Source organism: Sebastes umbrosus, chromosome 16, assembly GCF_015220745.1.
Source record: "Sebastes umbrosus isolate fSebUmb1 chromosome 16, fSebUmb1.pri, whole genome shotgun sequence".
NCBI lineage: Eukaryota > Metazoa > Chordata > Actinopteri > Perciformes > Sebastidae > Sebastes > Sebastes umbrosus.
Window position 1 is genome coordinate 21,046,040 of NC_051284.1, and position 23,118 is coordinate 21,069,157.

The following is a 23,118-nucleotide window of genomic DNA, read 5'->3' on the forward strand; positions in this document are numbered from 1 at the left end:
CTGGAGTGCCTACCAACCCACAAACTGTGAAATAAGACAATCCATTTTTCTTGTGAGCCAATCAGAGCAGACTGGGCTTTGTTCGGGAGGGGGACTTAAAGAGATAGACGCTAAAACGGAGCGTTTCAGACAGAGGGTGAATACAGGTATATTCAGACACAGTATTAGTGTTTTTTGAACATTAAAGCATGTAAACATGTTCTAGTGAAATCCCCATAATACAGGTATGGACCTGAAAATGAGCATATGTCCCCTTTAAATTTTGTGCAGACATTCATGCTCCCCAGCGTTCATTATTTGGGTTAATTGTACAGTTAATCGGTTGTTCTGTTCTGTTATAGTGTATGCATGTACACATCATATAGGAGAAGAAAAAGTTAAAAACATTTTCTTAGCTTAAACAGCTCATTTTTGCTAACACAGGAATGAGACAAGACAGCTCCGTGTCAAATTACCCTAAATATGGAAATAAATCTACCTTTAATGAGGACTGCTGTTAAATCAGACAGCCACGTGCTGATTTAACAGCTGATTTAACAGCAGTCATCATCTGAATGACACGGAAAATTGTTGGGCCTTTATTTTAATGGCAGCGGCCGAGCAACGCTAAGACCGCTCATTTTATTTCCTTCCCATCAATCCTCACCCATACTCTGCTCATTAAGCTGTCTCGTTAACTGTTACGGCCTGACAAGAGGGAACCAGGCTAATGAAAGTCAAGTGTTAATTTCTACACCGTGGCCAGTAACTTCATTTACATGCTTAATATAACAATCATTTTACACAACTCAATCTAATAATTATTTCACAGAAAAGCAGAGGCTATAGTATTCTCTATTGAACTTGTGATATTGTGTTTAATGGACTCCAGAGGGTCAACGATACAGCTCAAATATCAGCACACTATTCAATCAAACGCACACACCTGTAGAATTTGAGTGAGGGTCCCACGGCGAGTAGGACGAATGGCGCCACTGTGTAGCTAATGGCAACCTGAGTCCATGCCCACGTGATGACATCATAGATGCGCTTGTACGTGTCAGAGATCAGGAAGTACGGTCTGATGTTGTGCCTTACCTGGAAGAGAAGAAAAACATCCTGTGAGTTGAACTTCCCAAGGTCATTTTCAAGTGAATTTGTAAACTTTAAATTGCATCCCACTCATTTTACTGTACAATAAACTAGACTTGAATTGCACCAATCAACCTAATTCCTGAAATCTTCCATAGCAGCAGGCTTAACTGGTCTGCTTGTCCTCTTTAAGATAAAGAAGAAGAAAGTCCCTGGAGGAACTCACCTGCACAACAAATTTACTGTGTCGGGCGTTTCAGTTAATCAACCGTTCCCGAGTAGATAATCCAGAATTACAGTGTAGCATCACTCCACTGTCTCTACTTAAATATCCTCTTGTCTCCTTCTTTCACAGGACTAGAGTGAAGAGCTCTGGCTTAGCACAGATTAGTGGTAATGGCCTCACACTTGAGGTATAAGTGGTATACTACTTTATCATTATCCCCTTACTCTCCATAAAGGGATTGTGTTGTGTGTTTGTGGTTCTGCTAAGTGGCTTAGAGCTCTTAAGACAAAATGTCTATAACGACTGTAGGATTCAACCTCAATATCGGGATTCATAAGCTGCAGGAGCTGCTATTAATGTACCACTTCCAGAATTATGATTTTTATCTATTTGGCTGAATCTGGCGAGGAAAAACTCAGACAATAGGTACTGTATAGTAGGGCTGTGTATTGGCAAGGATCTGGTGATACGATACGTATCATGATACAGGGGTTACGATTCAATATATTATGATATATTATGATACTGTAAGGGATATAGGCGATATATTAAAAAAATTGTAATCTATTTTTAGGAAAACTGTTATATTATAGTGAACACACCACCATATTATGCACAAAATATGAGTAAAATAAGAAAAATCAATAGTGTTTTTGAGAATTGATACAGTATCCCAAAACATAGTATCACAATACTCTGTGTTTTTGATATTTTCACACACCCCTACTGTATAGGCAAAAACAGTGTGTGTGTACTCACTGCACGTGCGGCCATGGTCATGGCAATGCCAGTGAGGAAGGTCAGGTAGTAGCCGGGGTACACCCCGTGCCACATGGCCGACAGCACGAAGGTGGCAGCCATGGGGTTGATGTGACAGCGCTCATAGCACACCCTGGGGACAAGACCAACATGACACACATGCAGCGTTTGGTTAAAACAATTCAAGTAGAAATAAATGAAAGCCGCCGGCCACCACTTGGAAAAAAATACACAAATGGATAGTTGTCATCAAATCTAATCACATTATGAACTGTAATATAAGCCATCGATGTTTGTTTGTTTGTTTGTTTGTGTATTTAGAACAGAATATTTGTGATTTGTATGTATTTTATGGTAGGGATGCACTATACAGTATATATATATATATATATACACACACATATTGGGCTCGATAAATTATCGTCCGATAATTAAATTTCCAGCAAATTTATATTATTATGTATTATTCCGATAATGAAATTATAGCCGATAAATTAACTTGAAGGACTTGATGATTTGACAGTGGGACAGCCCTAAACCCTCACAGACTTTGCGGGAACCTCAAAGTCTGTGAGTCTGTGAGTGTGGACATTGGGATTGGGCCGAAGAAGAAGAAGTAGAAGTAGAAGAAGAAGTAGAAGTAGAAGTAGAAGTAGAAGAAGAAGAAGTAGAAGAGCAGCATGCTGACGCTGAAACATGTCATCACTGGCGTGGATATTTTTCACAGTTTCAGAAGAAGATCACATGACTGCAATTTGCAATACAAGTTTTTTGACGTACTAGAGTCAGAACTGTTCTTTTTTTTGTTGTGTTAACAATAAGGATGTCAGTTAGATTTGGTTCGGTCAGAGCTATGGAATATTAAAATCACCCACCTCAGGTATGCATAATAAACTACGGGATATGAACTTTGTTTTAAGATACAAAGTGTGAAATTATCGGTTATCGTATCGGTATTGGCAATGAAAAGCAGGTATTTATCGGTTATAATATCGGCTATTTTACGGTGAAGCTTGTAAACATTTGCAAAATCATTATGTGGCATTTTTTGCAATCTAACTATTCAAATTGTTGTTTCAGTCAAGTATGATTAAAAATCAAAATGCTAAACTTGACAGATATGATCATACATTTCAGCAACCCTCTACAGCCGGGACAACATGAGCAAGGTACAGTATTATGAACGCTTTTACCTTTTGAGCCAAAGAGCTGTCTGGATATTCCAGTTGTCTAGGAACATCTTGAAACTGGTGGCGAACTGAAATTGGACCCAAAACAATATACTTTAGGCTTCAGTTGATATGTGGATATAAAAGGTTTCTTAAAAAAGAGTCAAACCTCAATGTCCAGAATTCTGAGATTTGATATCAGGTCCCACCGTGGGGAGCCGTCTTTGTTGTATCCATTGAAGCCGAATCCGGCAGCGTTGTTGATAGCATCAGCTGCGGGAGAAAGGCACAAATGTTTCTGAGTGCTACAACAGCAACAGTAAAAGGATGACAACATCCTTAGAATACATTAGTTTGGGGAAGCAATGACAGAAACAGATGGGAGATTTGGCATCACATGTATTTGTCATTAGTGAGTGTTCAACTCGGCACTAGATGGCACTGTTGCGTCAAGAAATGCTGTTAAATAAGAGCTTTTTTTAGGCTGCATCTCAACATACACTGTAACTTTAAAAATAACCAAATTCTCTGAACCAAGAACAGCTCAGTGAGTTCATAGCACTTAAATGAGCAGTAGAATTGAACAAAACCAAAGCAGTAACACATCTCTGTGTAAAAATTCACACCAGTTTTAGTCCTTTATTGAAAGTCAAGCAATTAGAGGGGATGGAGCAGAGTCTTTAAGTTCAGTATCGACAGAAGATGGAGAGACACACAAAAGCCGCTCAGGTACTTTTCAGAGGGCAAATCACGGTCACGCTGCTAGTTTGATTCATCAGCAATGACATTAGAAAAAATAACTGATATATATCTTGGATTTAATATAGAAAGAAATGTGTACTCAAACTCACCAAGTGTCCAGACAAAGTAGTACTTTGGCCTCAGAGCCAGCATGGCCAGGTAAAGGTAGACGACCTGAAGATGGAACGGTGTGCCGCTGACAAAGCCGTCGTCTATGGAGTGCTCCACCGGGAGCAGCTGGCACAGCGACAGATAGATGGCCAGCGAGACGGCACACGTACACAGCTTGGAGATGACGTCATTCTGGGTGGAGGTGAGACAGGACAGAGTGGGATGCAAAGAGGCAGCCTCGTTAAAACCCATTACATCATGTTATATTCAAAAAACAACAATAACCACATTAGGAGATACTTCAAACAGTCTAGTTAGGTTGATTCGAGGTTAACTCGAGTCCTTGAGCATGTTTTATATTCAGCAACGTCCGTGTTCCACTCTGATCCTTTCTCTTCTTCTTCTTCTTCTCTTCTTGGAGTGTAATTAAATTATGAATGTATTTATGCAGTAAGAAAACACAAATAACCTTGAGGTTTAGACATTTCATTCTCAATAATGTCTTATATTCTGTTTCTCTAAAGGAAACCATTCTAATTACCCTGCGCCCCTTAAAACGGCTCCACTACAGCATGGGCCTTTTTCAATCGTATATGCACTTAAAAGAGAATTGCATAGTTTAAAGTCCTATTTTGTCATATCATGACCGCTCATTCAAGCACTCTCTTTGAGGGTTTTTCACCCGCCACGGCACAAAATGTATTTTACCACAGTGATTGCAGACTTCACATGCACTTCCGTTCAAGTGTCGTACCTTGGGTGAGGGCTCGCTCTGCTTGTACTTCCCGTTCTCCTTGCCGTTGGCGTTCTCCTGGTGGCGCGGCTGATAGCACGTGCCTTCGATGAAGGCCATGTAGTCGTTGTAAGAGCAGGTGGGTCCCGCCAGGATGCCCATGAAGTTACAGTTGTAGCTCAAGTACTCCAGCAAGCTGGGCATCCGCCTGAAGGGGCCACGGGGAAGAGATGAGAGCAGATATTATTAGGAGAAAAGATGCTTTCACGTACATTATAACAGGCAAAATATCATATGAGAGATGGCTTCCTGTCCGCTGAGAAAACCAGTGTGGTCTAATCTATTGAACCGTCCAGGACAAGAGGGAGGGCCTGAGTGCTTTGACCGACTCTGAAGCTTTTGTGGTCTCTTACCCTTCCTTACTGAATTGAATCTGCTGGGTGAGGTAGCGATCTAACTGCCTGAACAGGAGCTCTTGTTTCTACTGCCAATTCCTCTCCTTCCCAGTAGCCTTCTCAGAGTTAGCCGGTGACTCACAGTAGCACAGCAAAGGTTTATGAAACAAAGCTTTGATGCATCGTATCTGAGACCTTATAGGCGCATCTTATAGGCTGGCTCAGCCTGTGATCAGTGCATTCACTGTGTTTAAAGCTGTGCTAAACATTTTTTTGCAATGATTCCGTCAAGATTTCAGTCCTGCTCTCTGTTCCGCCTCTCATCACTTCAATCTACTTCAATCATTTTCACTGATTACAATTTATTTTCAAATGCATTTCATTTAACTCATGAGCTTTGGGTAGTGACCAAAAGAATGAGATCTCGCGGATACAAGCGGCCCGAAATGAGTTTCCTTCATAGGGTGGCTGGGCTCAGCCTTAGAGATAGGGTGAGGAGCTCAGACATCCGGAGGGAGCTCGGAGTAGAGCCGCTGCTCCGCCATGTCGAAAGGGGCCAGCTGAGGTGGTTCGGGCGTCTGATCATGAAGCCTCCTGGACGCCGCCCTTTGGAGGTTTTACGGGCACGGACAACTGGTAAGAGGCCCCCTGGTAGACCCAGAACACGCTGGAGAGATTATATATCTCGTCTGGCCTGGGAACGCCTCAGGGTTCCTCAGGAAGAGCTGGGAAACGTTGCTGGGGAGAAGGGACGTCTGGAATTCCCTGCTAAGCCTGCTGCCCCCCATGACCCGGGCCCGGATAAGCGGAAGAAAATGGATGGATGGATTTCATTTAACTACCCTTCTTACCTTAAACAATGTCTTTTCCAATATAGGACATTGTATAAGGCATACTGAATATCCTTTTTTCTTAGTTCTTAGTTTGCTTCTAACTATACTTGAACAATTTAATTGATTTATCTCTAATGTGTAGTTGCATGTACATGTACGTAAAGAGCTCTGTATAGGTATGTGTACATTTATTTACTGTATGTATTTTGATATTTGTTGGCTAGGAGAGCTTTTGTCTGTGTACGTGTGAATGTATTTGTGTTGTTTTCTCTCACGACTGTATCTTCTGTTAATTTGTGTTAAGGCCCCCCTTTGAAAAAGAGATCATCTCAAGGGGTTTATCCTTCTAATAAATGTCTCTGCTTATCTCTGTTCTGTTCAGCTATGTAATCAAATATTAACTCCCTGTTAGCTCACAGCAGCGACTCATCTCCCCACTCACATCCGGCTTTTTTTACATCATTTCTGCACCTCAGCTGCACTGCCGTCTCCAATAGTAACTGGCAAGGAAAGGAATCTGCAGTTGTAATGCAGGACAGATGGAGGGCAGGGCATTCCTACAATACAGTTCACATGAGAGTAGTGAATGTGTAGTTTCCTAGATACCGAGTGCTTAACAACGGCTTGACAACACCAGAGAGAGCCTGATAATCGGGCGGCGTGGTGATTTCCTATCCCTATGAGTTCATTAACTCTGATTTAAGACAACTTTTTAATTCAGCTTGATTGAATGAGCCCATCATCTGAAGCAGTAAAAACATACCTGATTCACATACCTGATAGCTAGGTATTTCTGACTGGGAGTCAGCTGCCCCTCTCGCTTGGTCAAACCTATAGACAGACACAAAGATTTACATGTCATATAAAAACAAATCTCATCTCATTTATGTACATGTACACCTGCAAATCATGCTCTGAAAATCAGCTTCAATTAATGGCAACAGGGAGAATGGATAACAGCATAATAATGCACAATACACAGACAAGTAAATAATTGACAGATTAATCGACAATGAAAATAATTGTTATTTGCAGCCCTAATTCTGATAAAACTCATACTTCATAGTATTGACAACTTGCTGACTCTCAAGATTTGCAGCTACAGTATAGCACCCAAACCTACCCAGTGCCGGAGGTCATTGCAATACATAGGCTATTGAGGGCAGGAAGGACATGTATGAACAGCCCTGTAATGTAAACAGTAACAACTTCCTTCTGCTGAGTTAAAGGATAACTTTGGTATTTTTCAACCTGGACCCTATTTTCCCATGTTTTTGTGTCTAAGTGACTAATGGGGACAACACAACACAGGAAGAACGCTGCAGCCGCCAGCCTCTAAACGGGCTATAATGAAATCATTTGGGGCAACCTGGCACTGTCATTTACGTCCACTAAAAGTGCTTGTTTTTGCCACTGATGGTCTCAGATTGTTATTATAAGTGTCTGACAACATTATGGAAAGGACCCTAGAGAAAAATAAAACCTTTTTCTTACCTTTCGCTTTCTGTTTGTTATTGTGTCATGTGACTTGTGGTGGTGGAAATGTGGGGCGAGAGTTTGAGAGAGGAGAGCCACGGGACACCGGTGTTGTCATAGTTTGTTGTGTTGGAGTATAGAAATCGTAGCTTAGTGTTATCTCAAATATTTTCAACGTCATGCCTGAATATTTAGAAGGCTTTTGATAATGTGGTTGTGACGTGAGATTTCAGAACGAGACTTCTCCGAGCAAGACACACAATAACAAACAGACCGGATCAAGCAAAAGGTAAGAAAAAGGTTTTATTTCTCTGTGGGGTCCTTTCCATAATGTTGTCAGACACAAAATATAAATCGGTCAGTGGCAAAAACAAAACGCTTTTAGTGGACGTAAACTAACGGTACCAGGTTGCCATAAATGATTACTTTACAGCCTTATCAGCTGCCGTCTACAGTGCTCTCCCTCAATACTGGACCAATTTCAAAACTTGTTGTCCCCATTAGTCACTTGGACACAAAAACATGGGAAATATTGTTGAAAAATACCGAAGTTATCCTTTAACAGAGGACAGTGAGTGACACTGGTTGTACTTTAGTGTTGGCTCCTTCCTGATAAATACTCTACTAAGAGGACAAATTACACCTTGGCCAGACATCCTGATAGAGGTTACTGTTTATTGAGAAGGTTAGTAGAGGTCTGCTCTCTATTATTTGGGCCAAATGTCTGGGCAAATTTGTTTTAATCAGTCTGCTCTTTGTTTATGAAGACCTGCGGCTTCGCAACTCATTAAAGTGAACACTCGCGGCCAGCGTTGGCATCATGTAAGGGGCTACATGTAAGGCTCATGGTGCAAGGCTGTGCTTAGTTGCAAGGCCACAATTAAAAACCTCTGATCCCAATCAAATGAACGAAAAGATGAATTGTGAAGCAGCTTCATTGTGCCTTAAATAACTCTGTATTCTTCAGAGCTGGAATATAACAGTCTTTCATAAGTATTTTACTGTATAGCAAAATGCTGTGCAGTGTGTGTGTGTGTGTGTGTGTGTGTGTGTGTGTGTGTGTGTGTGTGCGTGCGTGTGTGTGTGAACAGCAGGCAGGTATCAGGGTGTGACAGCTCTCTGAGGATGGGGATTACAGTCTTAGTTTCTCATCAGACTCACAGTTGCGAGGAGAATCAGTGACCTGAACAGAATTTAAAACTCTACTCTACACGGCCTACACATGCACGCACCCACCAACACACATACACACATCAATACACAAACGGGGCTATTAGACTGCTGATTGTGTTCAGTCTAGAATATCCTGAGAGGACTTAAGTCTCCAAGTGACTCCTCTCAATCTCTAAGCCTCTCTGTTACTTGATCACACATGTTTATTTCAACCTCGGTGTCAATCTCCTGGTTGTGTCCGAAATTCCACACTAACATGCTATTCAGTACACTAAAAGAGTATGTGAGATAGTATTTTTAAAACCTTAGTATGAAACCAACAGTACGTAAATTGCATACTATTTCCAGTGAAGTATTACAGTATGCAACGCTGGCCACTACAGCGACACTGTTTACATACACATTTTGCTAATAAATGTTTAAAGCGTTATGATCCAATGTATCACAGTAGCGCATGCACATGGATCGGACAAGCGTCCCTCCGGAACCATCCATTCTAGCATCAACCAGTTCAATTCAGCTTGTGTTGTCAGCCATTAAACTGCTACACACACAGAGAGAGAGGAGACTGAATACTTGGTCATTGTTCCATTACATAACTGTGTTTTTGCTGTCTGGTTCACTAGTCCATTGTCAGAACTGACTACTGGCTCGGAAACGTGGCCATGTGATCTGTTTGGAAACTCCAAAGAGAACTGAACCATTTTCACTTCTGTCGCGTCTGCCACTTTTTTTTTTCTTTTTTTTTATCTCACAGAGGATGCACACACACACACACACACACACACACACACACACTGAAAACACACAGAGACACTTTGATGCTTGTCTTACCATCGTGTATTTCAAACGCCAAGCTGGTAATCTTCTGTGTTATAACCATCATGGGCCTGATAAAAAGCATCAAACGGGGAAAAGGCCATGTTAATACTGAGAATCTCAAAAACCACTCCCCTCAGTGCAGCACATACAAGCAGCTCATCACGGGGTTTTGCTTGACTTTTTATGAACAAGTTCACATTTTTCTGCTATACATGATTTATCTTTATTTTCAATGCTTGTTTTTTTCTTTAGTTTAGAGTGAGACATAATGGTAAACTGCTAGCCCTTTTTGAACTTCCTGTGGCTATTCTTTCTATTCTTCTTCTCTATTCTTGAGGCTCAATGCGGTCCGACGCTACTCAGCCCTCTTCTTCCTGACTTAATAAAGCCATTCTCTATCAAAGAACGTTGTGAAATCTGCTCTCATGTGATTTAACCTGCTTTTATACAACCTCTGTTCATCAGCAAGTTCTTGACATGAAAACTGCTTGTGGCAGCATCAAGTTAAAGGGATAGTTCGGGTATTTTCAAGGGGCTACTATGGATAATTACATTATACAACTCCACTTCAAAACACCCAAACTATCCCTTTAAGCCACAGAGTCAAAGACAAGCAACAGGCCAGATATTTTCTGATCTTTTAATAAAAATAGGAGGGACTATCCGGCTCCGTAGAACAAAGCACATTTGGCTGTAAGGGTCACACTGATATTTAGGAAAACGTGAATTTGACATTTTCAAGAAAAACAGAGGGATGGCAGACGAGGTAGTTGAAAGAGTGAAATCTCTGCTCTCGCAGAGGCAGTATGAGTTTGCATTGGGGTTGCCTAGCAACTAGCCACCCCCACCATGCTGGGAGTGCAGGCTGTCTACTTGAATTGTCAGACAGTCTGGAGGAGTGGGAACCAACCACAAGAGTCGCTATCGACGTCCTCCTGCGGACACAGCGGTGTGACACGCTCCTATTTCTGTTTAGCCAGATCCAATTTTCCCCTGACTCTGACTGCTAACTTCTGTTTTTTAGCTTTCATAAAGCATTCAAAATTAAGACCAATGGAGGGATTTTGGTTTTTAATTAAGAGCTCTGTGGTCTTAGTGTAGCTTACCCTGTAAAATCTGCAGAGTACATGCCGTAGTCGAACACGTAGACTCGTGTGATCTGACATGATATCAGGTAGCCGAGCGTCACAATGAAGCAGTACCTGTGCAGAAAAAGGAAAGAAAAACAGAAATTAGAGAAATAACTGTTTACACAGTGTATGCAGGTGAAACATAAATAGTAAAAATACAGAAATGTTGCATTTAAAAGCCAAAAACAACTGTGAAATCTTAGTGTATATCTAACATTAATTGTCATTATCAACAATTGATATGGAGCTTTTCAGGCAGGGCGTCTTAATGCACACATTGTGAAAGTTTAACTCATATTCATGTGGCAGAACAAGGTTCTCTTTTACAGTACAGTACAAAGGACAGAGGCCTCAGTACCAGTGCAGAACGATTAGAAAGGGGAAGTAGGGAGGGTCAAAAAGTGGACAAAAGAGCAGAGGAGGCTCCAGTAATGTGTCGGGGTCAGCGGCTGAAGACAGAGGACAAACACAACCTTTCAACAGAAGGCCAAAGACAGAGCGGAACTAAAAGCCTGTTGTACAAAGCTGTTGCAGAGTCAGCCCAAGTCAAAGCTAGCTAGCTAGCATTCCTCCGCTTGCCAACAATAAGAGGATTGTGCTGCTCTGTGAAGGAATACAACACAGCAGCGAGTGCGAGGCTGCGCTGCTGATAAGACACAACGGGACCTCTTGATTCTGAGAGCCTACTGGATCTGCAGTCCAAGACGCAGCCAAAAACATCATCTGATCACTACTGCCAAGCGTTTATAACAGAATAATAAGATCTCTAAAAACTCAAAGATTACACACTAATACTAATCGCAGAGAAAGCAGAGAAGGCAGATTATTATAATACATTCCTGTTATGTGCTCTGAGAGTTCTGCATTTGTATCCAACCCACACTTGGCATGTTTTTCAGTGTACACACTATTTTCCATGATCTTGCTCATATGGGAGACTACATGGCTCTTTACAAAAGGCCTCCCTATTCCCAGACCAGCCCTACAGCAACAGGGCTCATTTAATTGTACTGCATAAAGCTTTCTATACTGGACACCCTAAGTCAGAGGTGTCAAGCATACAGCCTGAGGGCCAGAATCGGCCCGCCAAAGGGTCCAATCTGGCCCACTGGATGACTTTGCAAAGTGTGAAAATTGTGGAGAAGTCATTGATTCCTATTTTTTAATAAAACACACTGCTCTTCCTACTTATCCACTGAGGGTTGTGCTGTCCTAATAAGAGTAGCATGCCCTATTATACAGTATATCCCACATGCTTACGTACAGGCTACATGGTACAACACTGTCAAGCGTGGACTTCTGTTTATGCAGGAGCCGCTGGTGGAAAATGTCTTTGTCCAAAAAGGAGAAAAGTGGACATAGAGTGTCAGGTTAGACAAGAAAAATGGACCAGTTCCTCAAGCAATGAAATATTTGGCGCAACTATCGGACTCATCGTGGCGAAAAATGCAAGAACTTGCAGGGACGACTGAGAACAGTGAAGATGAAAAAGAAATTGTTAGCAGGTTTGAGGAAACCGAGATCAGCGATCAGAAATCTCAGGCTGTTCATCATCTGTTTTTCGTAAATGAATTGTTCATTAATTGTGAATTTTACCTTGAATTTAACGTGGTTAGCATAACTGTCTCATATGTCAAAATTTGTCTCAATAAATCATTTTGCTACTCATTCACAAATGTCTCCTATTTTAGGTACTATTCACTGCAATACACTTAAAACCTACAAGGCAAAAATACATGAACATGAACAAAAATCAAACCCTTCCTATGGAGTAAGATGTCCTGTTACACTTGCTTACAATAGGGTGTTACTTAAGTTGACATTTCTCGAATCAAGAGACAATATTCTGCTGCAGACCACCATTATATTTATACATATTTTACACCAGATTATATGACGTAAAATGGACATTTTAGCAGTGCGAGAAAGCTTGAAGTTTTTCCTGTTGGCTCTAACATTTCTAATCCTTAGCAACAACCCTATTTCACCAAGATCAGCTTTCTCTCCTGGCAGCACACAGCTGCAGTCATGAGTGAGGATATGAGCTATATGTGCTGCAGCAGCTATATTTGCAGCGGGCCCACCAGGGATCCTCCTCTGATTTGTGTTTGTGTAATTCGCAGCTCAGAGGGGGGTGTTTCATTTCCACTCGAGGCATCGGATGGAGCCTGGGACTAAAGCGGGCTGGCCTCCCACTGTGGGACGGCAGTAGACGGGTCAACGCACCGCAGACATGGAGCTCCGCAGGAGCCGCAGGTAAGGATACACACAGCACATGGAGCAATGAAAACAAAAAAAAAAAACAGGCTATAAATAAATGTCTGAACACTCCAAGACCTTCTCTCTAAGGCTGTGTACACATAATAAATGCCTCGAGGCACATTTCATGCATACGCAGATCCAGAGGAAATTTCCATCTGTTCAGCAGGCGACTGTGAGTCAGTAATTTGCACACTTATCACCGTCAGGTTCACAGTCATGCTTTCACACCAAAACTGACATGAATTCCAATTAAATTGCATGCTTATGTTACAGATAAAATTAAATTTCCCTTAACTCAGACCATCCTGAGGTAAAGTTGGCTGTAACTGGAGCTGCTGATGTCTATAGAGTAGTGGAGTGGTTTCATGAGTATAGACCCTCCTAGACAGCTAAAGTGTGTTCAGTGCTCCTGTGCTGTAAAGTGTCTGCGCTGCTTTAGTGTTCTTGAGCTGCTAGGTTGAGAGTGGGGCTGAGATACTGAATAAATAGCGAGAAGGGGAGGCCTCAACTGTCAGCATCACCCTTCCCTCCTTCGGTCAAAATCAGTCGACCCCATAGACTGTATTTAAGAAGTGGACAAATTCATCGTGACGTCACCCATTGGTTTGTGGACTGATGTTTTGAGGCCTCGTGTTTGGCATTTTGTCCGTCGCCATGTGTTTCTTTTGCAACCAGAAGTGACACGAGAGGGTGGAAATAAGTACAACCAACGCTGAACCAGGACGGCGAACTTTATTACTCCTTTCAACCTTGAAAAAAGGCAGCGCAAACCAGATCCACTCCTTCCATTATCTTTCACAATAAAGGCCATAGACATGTAATATTCGCAAGGGAGTTTATTTTTCACGTCCCCAGTGTGTAAAGGCCTTAATTAGATTTGTTTTTCAGACTTTCTTCTAATTTCTGCTTCATGTCTTGTTAATTACTGTATAATTGTACCTCTTTTTAAACAAACTCTTTGATTAAACTGGTTACAACCAGTAGACATGTGGCGAGAGGGGTGCAAATAGACATTTAATAGACCATTGCCATGCTGCAAATTTGCTTCACCAACAGAGAATATCCTTTAATAAAATAAAGCAAAATAAAGTGTCATTATCACTCGCAAAGACTATATTTACATCAAGCTTGATAGCACGCCTTGTCTTATTTCTAGTTTTTATCATTTTGTTATGGTTCCTCTTCAGTATCAATTAAAGAGGGCACTTGCATTACTGTCACAGCCTTCCTCTTTGGTTACACCAAATCTAACAATTTCACAGTTCACAATCAACCAGTAGGCCGTGCTGTGTTCAGTAGGTAAGCGTCGAGAACGTTCCCCGTCCGCTCACCACATCCAACAATTATCAAAGAGAGTTGTGAGGGAGTGGTGGAGGGGAAGAGTGGGAGATCCAGAGAGTAGAATAGTATGAAATATGATGCCTCGCCGCTGAACAAAGTGGTCAGTCCAGAGCCACACTAAGCCGGGTTCGCATTCACAGCCATTCCCACAGTCCCGAAAAAGAGCTTTTAGCAACTCCATAAAGCTGTCACAATGCACTCACTCTACTGTACACCCCCCCAAGGGTCGGGTATCAACTAATAGAGAACACAAGTCCTGCCACAGTGCACTGGTCTTGGGAGTTGTTCAGGGCGTGTTCCCAAAGTGCAGCAAGCAAGTCTCACAGTGGAAGGTGTTATTGGAGGTAGAAGTGTATATATTCAGCATCATAGTGATTCATTCTATCTCTACTCAGCAGTATTATATCATTAGCAAGGCTTACAGTGTGTTAGTTAATACTGTAAAAACATAAAGAGGAGGCATGGCTGACTGGGAGATGGAGATGAGAGATTAAGTACGATGGATTAAAAAAATTAAGAAAGAAATACGGAGAGAAAGCGACAACTTAATTATCAGGATTAGATTGGAAAGAAAAGTACACTAGTAGGAACAAACGCAAGGTTAAAGGGACATGTAATAATCCTGAGAAGGTGGTGTAAAATGGGGCACGGTGGGAGTTTCACCACAAGCCTACTTCCATGTCTTGAAATATTTGACTATTCTATTTGTATTGAGAAAGCAGACTAAAATTCAAACAGTTTACATCTCAGGCTTACATTGGCAGGTCCCTCTTTTTCTTTTTAAAAATAATCAAGGTAGAGTTGCTCCCTCTTAGTCTATTAGTCGACTAATCTGTCGTTTTGGTGTTAGTCGACTAAGATTTCTTTAATCTATTAGTCATTTTTTCATGCGGATTGACTTGTTTCCAGGAAGCACATCTCTGGTAAACACAAGATATAAAGTGGTGCTTTTGCATGATTCTTTGTGGAGAAAATCTGTCGATTAAATCAACTATTGGATTAGTCAACAAAATCGTATATTAGTGTTAGTTGACTAAGAATATCTTTGGTCAAGGACAAACAAATAATGATAAGAAAATGGAAAACTAGAATTACCGCCTCATGGTTGTATGGCTCCACCAACCAGTCAAGTTGCAGTTTACATCCATGTCTGTCCAAAACGTCATCACTTCATCATTTTATCCTATTAAATATTTGTGTGAAACATAGCATATAAATTCTTGAATTATGGCCAAAAATGTGTTTTGTGAGGTCACAGTGACGTTGACCTTTGACCACCAAAATCGAATCAGTTCATCCTTGAGTTCAAGTGGACGTTTGTACCAAATTTGAAGAAATTCCCTCGTCAGGAGTTACTGAGATATCACATTCACAAGAATGGTAAGGACAGACAACCCGAAAACATAATGCCTTCGACCACGGCTATCGCCAGCGGCGGTTTCATCATGATACAATATCATATTGATTCTTTGGACAACAATACGATATTTGCGGATATGACAAAGTCTGCCACAATACAATTTCCATTCAATCAAAATGCGATCAATATGAGACAATATCATTTAACACAATCATTTATATCAACTCACAAAAAGCAACTTAAATTTGATTTGGCAATTTTATTACTGGGCTCTGTAGGAGGGAGGTGTGCTTGGACAGAAATGGTGACACAGACTTGCCATGGGAATTTCAAATTAAAGGCGTAGCTTAAAGATGATATGTATTGATGTTTTCACTTTACATCGATGCTATTGGATCGTTGATCATTGAATCGATATATCGATCCAGACTGATGTATCCTTACACCCCTACGCGTAGGCATAAAAACAGTATAGAGAAAAGGAACCACAGTGAGTCACATTCCTGTATATATGAATATACATATGCATATGAGGTCTTGAAATATTTGAAAGCCTTGGCTACTTATGCAACCAACTCAAGTGTAGTTCAAAGAGTAAAGGCCATGGGTTAAACACTGAGTCGCCCAAAAGCACATGGCGGCCCCAGTTAAATCACAACGTGCTGCTGAGATAATAATTCATTTGTTATGCAAAAACCCTGAGGCCGTGGGTTCAACGCCCTCTGCAAACATGAGCATGTCAGTATGTCCTGCCTCTGTGGTTCTCCTTCTCTCTGCCCCTGAGCTGCACATTGTGTTGACTTGGGCGACAACCACAGTTTTTTTCAGTTTCATAAGAGTTACTGTAAGAGGGAGCAGCTTATCTACCCACGTACACAAGAGCCGGAACACCTGGCTAAAAGCACATTAATGCTGTTTGTCGAGGGTTAATCTACCAGGAATAATGTGATTTTTGATGTAAAACACTGGTCTATGTTGAAATGCCATATTCTGGTCTGGATAAAGACGTCCTGTGTGTTACTGTGCGGCCGCTATCACTGGGGTTTGAGTCCTTTCTTTCTGAGGGCAGTCGCTATTGTCATTAATGTTTTGTCACCATCTATTTAAAGAGCTCTCCCCAGAGGGAACATCTACTGTTTGAACTTTACACCTGCACTCATAACCTTGAGTTCTGGTAAAAAATAGCATCAAAGACAATGGGTGTGTATGGGTGTGTGTGTGTGTGTGTGTGTGTGTGTGTGCGTGTGTGTGTGTGCGTGTGTGTGTGTGTGTGTGTGTGTGTGTGTGTGTGTGTGGGGTTGTCTTGATGAGCCATGGTCACAGATGGGAGCCCGGGGGCAGAGCCATCGTCATCGTGACCCAGGCTCACATGCCTTAAAAAAAACACACAAGACAAACGCGTGATGACGCAAATGCATGATTGGTCCATAGTCAACTGATATGAGGCATCTGAAATCTGAATTTCTGATAAGATTTTGGTTAACTGGCTTTGACAAAATGTCTTTGTCATGCTTCTACTCGCAATTTTGAGGTTTATTAAAGCAGAAGTGGGTAGAATTGGAGCAAATATGATTAAAAAAAAAGTTTTTTTTTAATAATACGGTCAGACAGTAGTGCATGAGACAGGTAATCCGAAAAAATCATGTGCCTCTGTGTCCTCCGGTGCTCCTAACGGCATCTGCAAGATTTCACAAACCGGAGGAAAACAGCTGTTACTGTAATGCCTATTTCTCGCCTCAAATGTTGTAGTGTACTGTTTAGCTGTAAAATGAGAAAGTTTGTGACCCGGAAGCCATGTTGAGATCTGTTGAGGAAATACCAAGCACCGCCCCACCAGCCGGAGCACAGCCAATAGGAACGTTCTCTCTCTGAAATAGATTTTTATAGCCTGCAAACAGAGCCATGAGGAGGTGCAGAACAATATGCTGAAAAGTTATTATAGAATTTTTGCCCAATGATGCCAAAATCTTTTGCCTACTGAAGCCTTAATGTGGGAAATGATGAAGCATTTTACAATTCTGTGTGATTCTGACACTTCCAGGAACCATAAAGCAAAATAACCTTGTACATTTTTTAATCAAATTTTGCATTTCATTTGTGCACTTACTTGTGCATGTGCTCCAGGCCAGCGAAGACCATCACACTGTAGGAGATACCACTCTGCACCAGGAAATGGAGGGAATACCTGTGGAGAGACAGACGCCATAAATTACTTTATTGACCTTATTTTCAACTATTTTTCTTCCTTATACCAGACTATATTACACTTTATTTGCTCTCCGTACTACCATCCACATCCTGCTTTGTCATCCCGTACGGTCATTAGGAAGAGGAAATAACAGCATTACGAAACAACAGTCACACCATCAGCCATGTGAAGCCAGACCTTTGTAACCAGTTACGTGTCATCTGCAGTCACATGGCAGGATACTGACGATCCCCATCACACTATGTTCTTAATTGATTCCAATGCCTTCCAGCTGATTCCTTACATCACACCATTGCAGTGTCTTGTACTTAAATGTGTGCATGTGTGTGTTGATCAAACTGACTTATGTCCACCTCTCTCCCTTCCCGTGGAGCACGCACACACGCACAGTTCAACAGCGGCAGCAGCTACCAGATGGGTCTTTGAAGGGCACAGTGTGTGTGATGCTACCGACGTCAGGCCCTCCAGGAGAGGAGAGATGCCACACTGTGTTAGTGGTGAGTCAACAAAGAGGGCAAGGGCATCGGGGGTTGGCAGGGAACAATGGAGCACAAGCTGGGTGAATTAAACGAACTGCTCAGCAAATAATAGGGTTAAGAATGCACTAATATCTGATGATGGGAGAGGAAAAAAGATATCTAAAGACAATGACTACGTTTACATGCACATTAATACTCCACTATTATTCCAAATATGACAATATGACGAATTTGATCATGTAAACAGCATATTTTGTTGGATATTCTGAATTAGGCCTTATTCCGAATGGAGCATTTTCTGATTAGGACATGTGGGATATGCTGATATTATTCAGGTTTTACTAGCATTATCTGGACATGTACATTATACATCAGAATATGCATCTCAATTGGGGTTTTTACAGTTTGAGACATACAACCTCTTGCCTGTTTACGGCCAACTCTGAGTGTTGTACACAAACCAACTAGCTGACAGTTTGCAGAGATGCATGCCCAAAAGAAAAGAAGGACAAACACGCCTACTTTTAAACATTACGAAAGGCTTGGATATCAACGGTTTTTGGATATGTGAGAATATTGCAATGCTAATCTTTTCAAGAAGGCGGATGAAGGAATGAAAGAGGGAGGCTGTGTTCGCATGGTCCAACAAGTCCCGCCCCGATTTGATAAATGACATATTAGGGCATCGACTCCTGTCAAACACAACCGAGAATGGCGTCGACGTAGGATTCATCGGCCCTGGTGATGAGAATGTCCTGAGCTCCTCAAATGGACCAGATGATGATGATGGTAAGAATAGGGAACTATAGGTAGCCAGCTGACTTGTTTAGCCAAATGGGTTGTTAAATGGGTCTTCCATTTGGTCATCTTACGTTGATCGGAATATGCACATCTGCATGTAAACTGGAATATTAGTGGAATATTCATGTTCATTAGCCATGTAAACAGCTTTGTAGGAATAAGGGCAAAAAAAACCTGAATATTTGGTGCATGTAATGCACGTGGTGCACTTAGTTAGTGTTAACTTCTGCCCGGCTAGCCTGGGATGTATCTAACAAACATGATCTGTTATTACGTCTACAAAAGCTAAAATGAACTCAGTCCCCCTTTGGCGGAGGGAATGTGAAACTGTTCAATTGTTTTCTCCAGTGACATTCAGAGAGAAGCTTGTGCGTCTGACAGGGAGGGAATACATCCGAAAATAAACCAACACTCTGCAGCATCTGCGAGGCAGATCCTCCAGGGCTGCAGCCAGGTGCCCTCTAAGAAAGAACAGTGTGCGTGCAATGAAAGCTTAAAATGTTATGTGTGCGTATGTGTGTGTGTGTGTGTGTGTGTGAGAATAAAAGGGTGCAAATGCATGTGTGTGCACAGATGCATTCATGCATTTCACACAAGTGAGCTGCACCTGCAGAAGCTGTTTGGGATCCTATAAACAATTAACGTGCACGGCTGTGAGTTGCTGTGACCTTACTCTGCTTGATAAGTTTATCAAATAATTACATCTGTCTTTTTGAACCACTCATTTTCAGCCTCTGCATCATTATATGGTTAGAGATTGTAAAGATCAGATATGTAAGTGATAGTTATTCCTGTAATTAGGGGTATAACATAAGCTTGGAGCACTGCGCCAAGCACAATAAATACCTTTGTTGAATATATCTGCTTATAGATATTTAAAGGAGCTTGTGCTCTTTTAATCGCTGTTGCACATAAAACTCTTTGGCAGGCTTTCACAGACGCACATTTGTTGATTGTTTTGGCCTATTTGGACAAAGAGGATGTCAAGATGAATGTTATTTTTCAAATTGATCTGACATCAAGTTAGCAGGTCAATCACAAGAGTCCTGAACTGTGTAATAAAACATTTCTTTTTCGTTACGCATGTGTGTTACTCTGAAAACATATGGGATTTGTTGCAGTGGGTGTTGTTTTTGTCTGAACAGAAGAACTCTATGTCCCTTTCCTTTCTGATGCAAAGATTTGTTTTCACAATACTTGTTTTGTTACCCAATAAACCAGCGCCCATTCACAGCTCAGCGAATACAGTACAGTCATTATGCTTTTCTTGTAATTCTAGGTTTCAGTTCCTTTTTATACACATATTTTTGCTTGTATTGCTACAACAATACAGGTGTGGCTACTCAACTGAGAAGCCGTCATTGGAGACTTTTCCATCGCTACATATATTGCAATATGAAAAAATAAAAGAATATTCACCCTACCCTTTTGTTAGCAACATTTTAAAGTTAAATGCTTCAATCTGGTGTACTTCGAGGGCAAAATTAAGAGCTATATAAACAATTTTATGCTCTCAATTTAATCATAAACACATTGGCTGTTTAGATAATACCTATACCCAAAAATGAATATGTTGATCACCGGCCGGTGGCTGGCTGTTAGTCTAGGAAGCGCTTGATTTGATATGCAGCACAGTTTTCTGTGAGCAGAACGCGCATTTTAGACGTCAATTTCGCAGACGATCATGTTCATTTAATTGTGGGAAGCCAAAATTGTGATCACGGTTAATATCCGATTAATTGTGCAGCCCTACTTACAGTATGGGTGAGCCGATGAGTACTGACATCTGCGCTGCTATTGTATATATCTTTTACCGCTGCTTGATACTTATTTTTCTCGTGTCAAATGCAGATTCATGAAAAAGGAGTTAGGGAGAAAGGCATTATAAACATTTAAAATCATGCATTACCCATGCTTTGGTTTGGAAATAGGAGTCGCTTTTGTGTGACACTATCCTGCCATGCTAGAATATAGCTTTGTTTACATCGCCTCTCCCAGCCACAACAAATAACATGAACCAACCGCAGCTCAGTGTCAGTTGCATCATGTACATGAACCGTCTGTCGGTGAGGTGATGACATAAAACCCTATCACCCTATTACCCGATGACCAGGTAACATTTCACCTGGTTAGCATTTTCCCCACAAGCTTGATGTCTGGCTAATCTTTCCGAGGTTTGCCATCCAATACAAACACACACAAACACACAGCAGCACTCTGAGAGGCACTCTGCCAGAGGTACAGTGGGTTGTCTATTACAGGGCAATAGCTTTATAATTGGATATCCGTTACTGCCCTATCGACCCGTTTGCTTTGGCGAGGATGGAGAGAATGAGGACGGGGTGAGGGAGAATGAGGAAGGGAAGCGCGACAGAAAAAGAGAGGGGGGGAGGATGATGATGGCAGACAAGTAGCAAACAGGGAAAAGGGTGTAGGATGATGACAGGAGAACAAAAGCAGAATAAGAAAACTCAGTGGAGCAACTCATAATTTAAAAGTAAGACATTGAATTAAACACTCTTCAACTAATCTGAAAAAAAAATTGGCAGATTAATCGATAATGAAAATAATCATTGTTGCCCTCCTTAAAACTACTCTTGTTACTCTATTAAATTATTCTATTATATAGCTAATTCCCTTCATGTTGTTCAGTACTGTATATATTGTATTCCCACCGATGACCAACCACATGTAGATACAAATGTTTGAATAATATCAGTGAGTCATTTCTGTGTAAGTGATTACTGGTTAATGAATAATTAACACTGTAATATAAAGCAGTCTATTACGCAGATAATTAAATTCACATTAAATGACACACTTATCCAATTTGTTAAGTGAAATTTCTGTTTCAATTTAAGAATATGTTACTCATTATAAAATCTAACCGTTTAATGAATTAATCATTCTTAAAAAAAAAAAAAAAAAAAAGGAGTTTAATGTGCCCTGCGATTTATTTTTAATTTGTTCACTGACTTATTATTCACACCTTCTGCTCAGGTAACGTTTAATTATTACACAATATCCAAATCCAATCAACAGGAGCTCTCAATAGACTTTCAGTAAGTGCTTCAAAAAATAATAAATGTATTGCTGTGTGTCACCATCATATCAGAGTTTCTATTGGCCCAAAGCTAACGTGGGTGGGACACAATATGCTTGTTTTATTGGCGAAAATGGTCCCCATCTGTAGTTATGTACTTTTTAATGATGGGGCACAATTTTATAAGTTATAGCAAATTATTTCTCGGACCACAGACACAGAGTGCCACAGACTCCTGGGGGTCCCCGGACCCCACTTTGAGAATCACTGATATACAGTATCACAGAGAAAAGCTTAAAATCCTCACATTTGAGAAGGTGGAACCAGTTTGGCATTGTTGCTTAAAGCTGAAGTAGGCGAGATTGGAGCAAATATGATTTAAAAAAGTTGTTTTTATAAAACGGTCGCTATATCGTGACAGTAGTACATGAAACAGGTAACCTGAAAAAAAGCATGTGCTTCTGTGTCCTCCGGTGTCCACTGGTGTTCCTAACGGCATCTGCATGATTTCACAGACCGGAGGAAAACAAGCAGTCAGAGCTGATCTGAGGTCTGCTGTCCATCTGCTGTCAATGAGAGCCGGCTGTCAATCACTCGCGAACTCCGACCAAACGGTCAAACTAGGCAGCGTTGATCAAATATGAATCAATATTATGTTACGTTAATGCCTATTTCTCACCTCAAATGTTTTCAGAATCATCATGTAGTGCATGGTTTAGCTGTATAATGATTAAGTTGGCTTGTTGAGATCAGGTTGAGATGGCTTAAAGGAACGCCAAGTTCTGGTCACATGACCGGAGCACAGCCAATAGGAACGCTCTCTCTCTGAAATGACCTGTGATTGGTCAAAGTCTCCCGTCAGGCTAGATTTTTTAAAGCCTGAAAACAGAGCCATGAGGAGGTGTAGAAGTGTAGTTTTCTCTCAGAACACTTGAATTACAATATGCTGAAAGGTTATAATGGAATTTTTGCCCAATGATGCCC

The 23,118-nt window shown here is 41.2% G+C and overlaps 1 protein-coding gene and 1 long non-coding RNA gene across 2 annotated transcripts in view; one reads left to right on the top strand and one right to left on the bottom strand.

The window, feature by feature from the left end:
- The window catches only part of mboat2a (membrane bound O-acyltransferase domain containing 2a), a 56,360-nt gene that overhangs the window by 2,665 nt on the left and 30,577 nt on the right, over positions 1–23,118 (bottom strand). The window contains exons 3-12 of the mRNA XM_037746338.1: positions 17,710–17,787; positions 10,616–10,711; positions 9,522–9,577; positions 6,815–6,869; positions 4,832–5,018; positions 4,077–4,269; positions 3,395–3,498; positions 3,250–3,314; positions 2,057–2,189; positions 926–1,077 (exon numbers count right to left, since the gene is read on the bottom strand). Of these exons, the coding sequence (XP_037602266.1) occupies positions 926–1,077; positions 2,057–2,189; positions 3,250–3,314; positions 3,395–3,498; positions 4,077–4,269; positions 4,832–5,018; positions 6,815–6,869; positions 9,522–9,577; positions 10,616–10,711; positions 17,710–17,787 (1,119 nt within the window). The remainder of the gene's footprint in view (positions 1–925; positions 1,078–2,056; positions 2,190–3,249; positions 3,315–3,394; positions 3,499–4,076; positions 4,270–4,831; positions 5,019–6,814; positions 6,870–9,521; positions 9,578–10,615; positions 10,712–17,709; positions 17,788–23,118) is intronic.
- LOC119474348 lies at positions 12,758–20,168 on the top strand. The gene is made up of 3 exons (XR_005203563.1): positions 12,758–12,895; positions 18,202–18,308; positions 19,440–20,168. It is a non-coding gene; the product is annotated as an uncharacterized LOC119474348 (long non-coding RNA).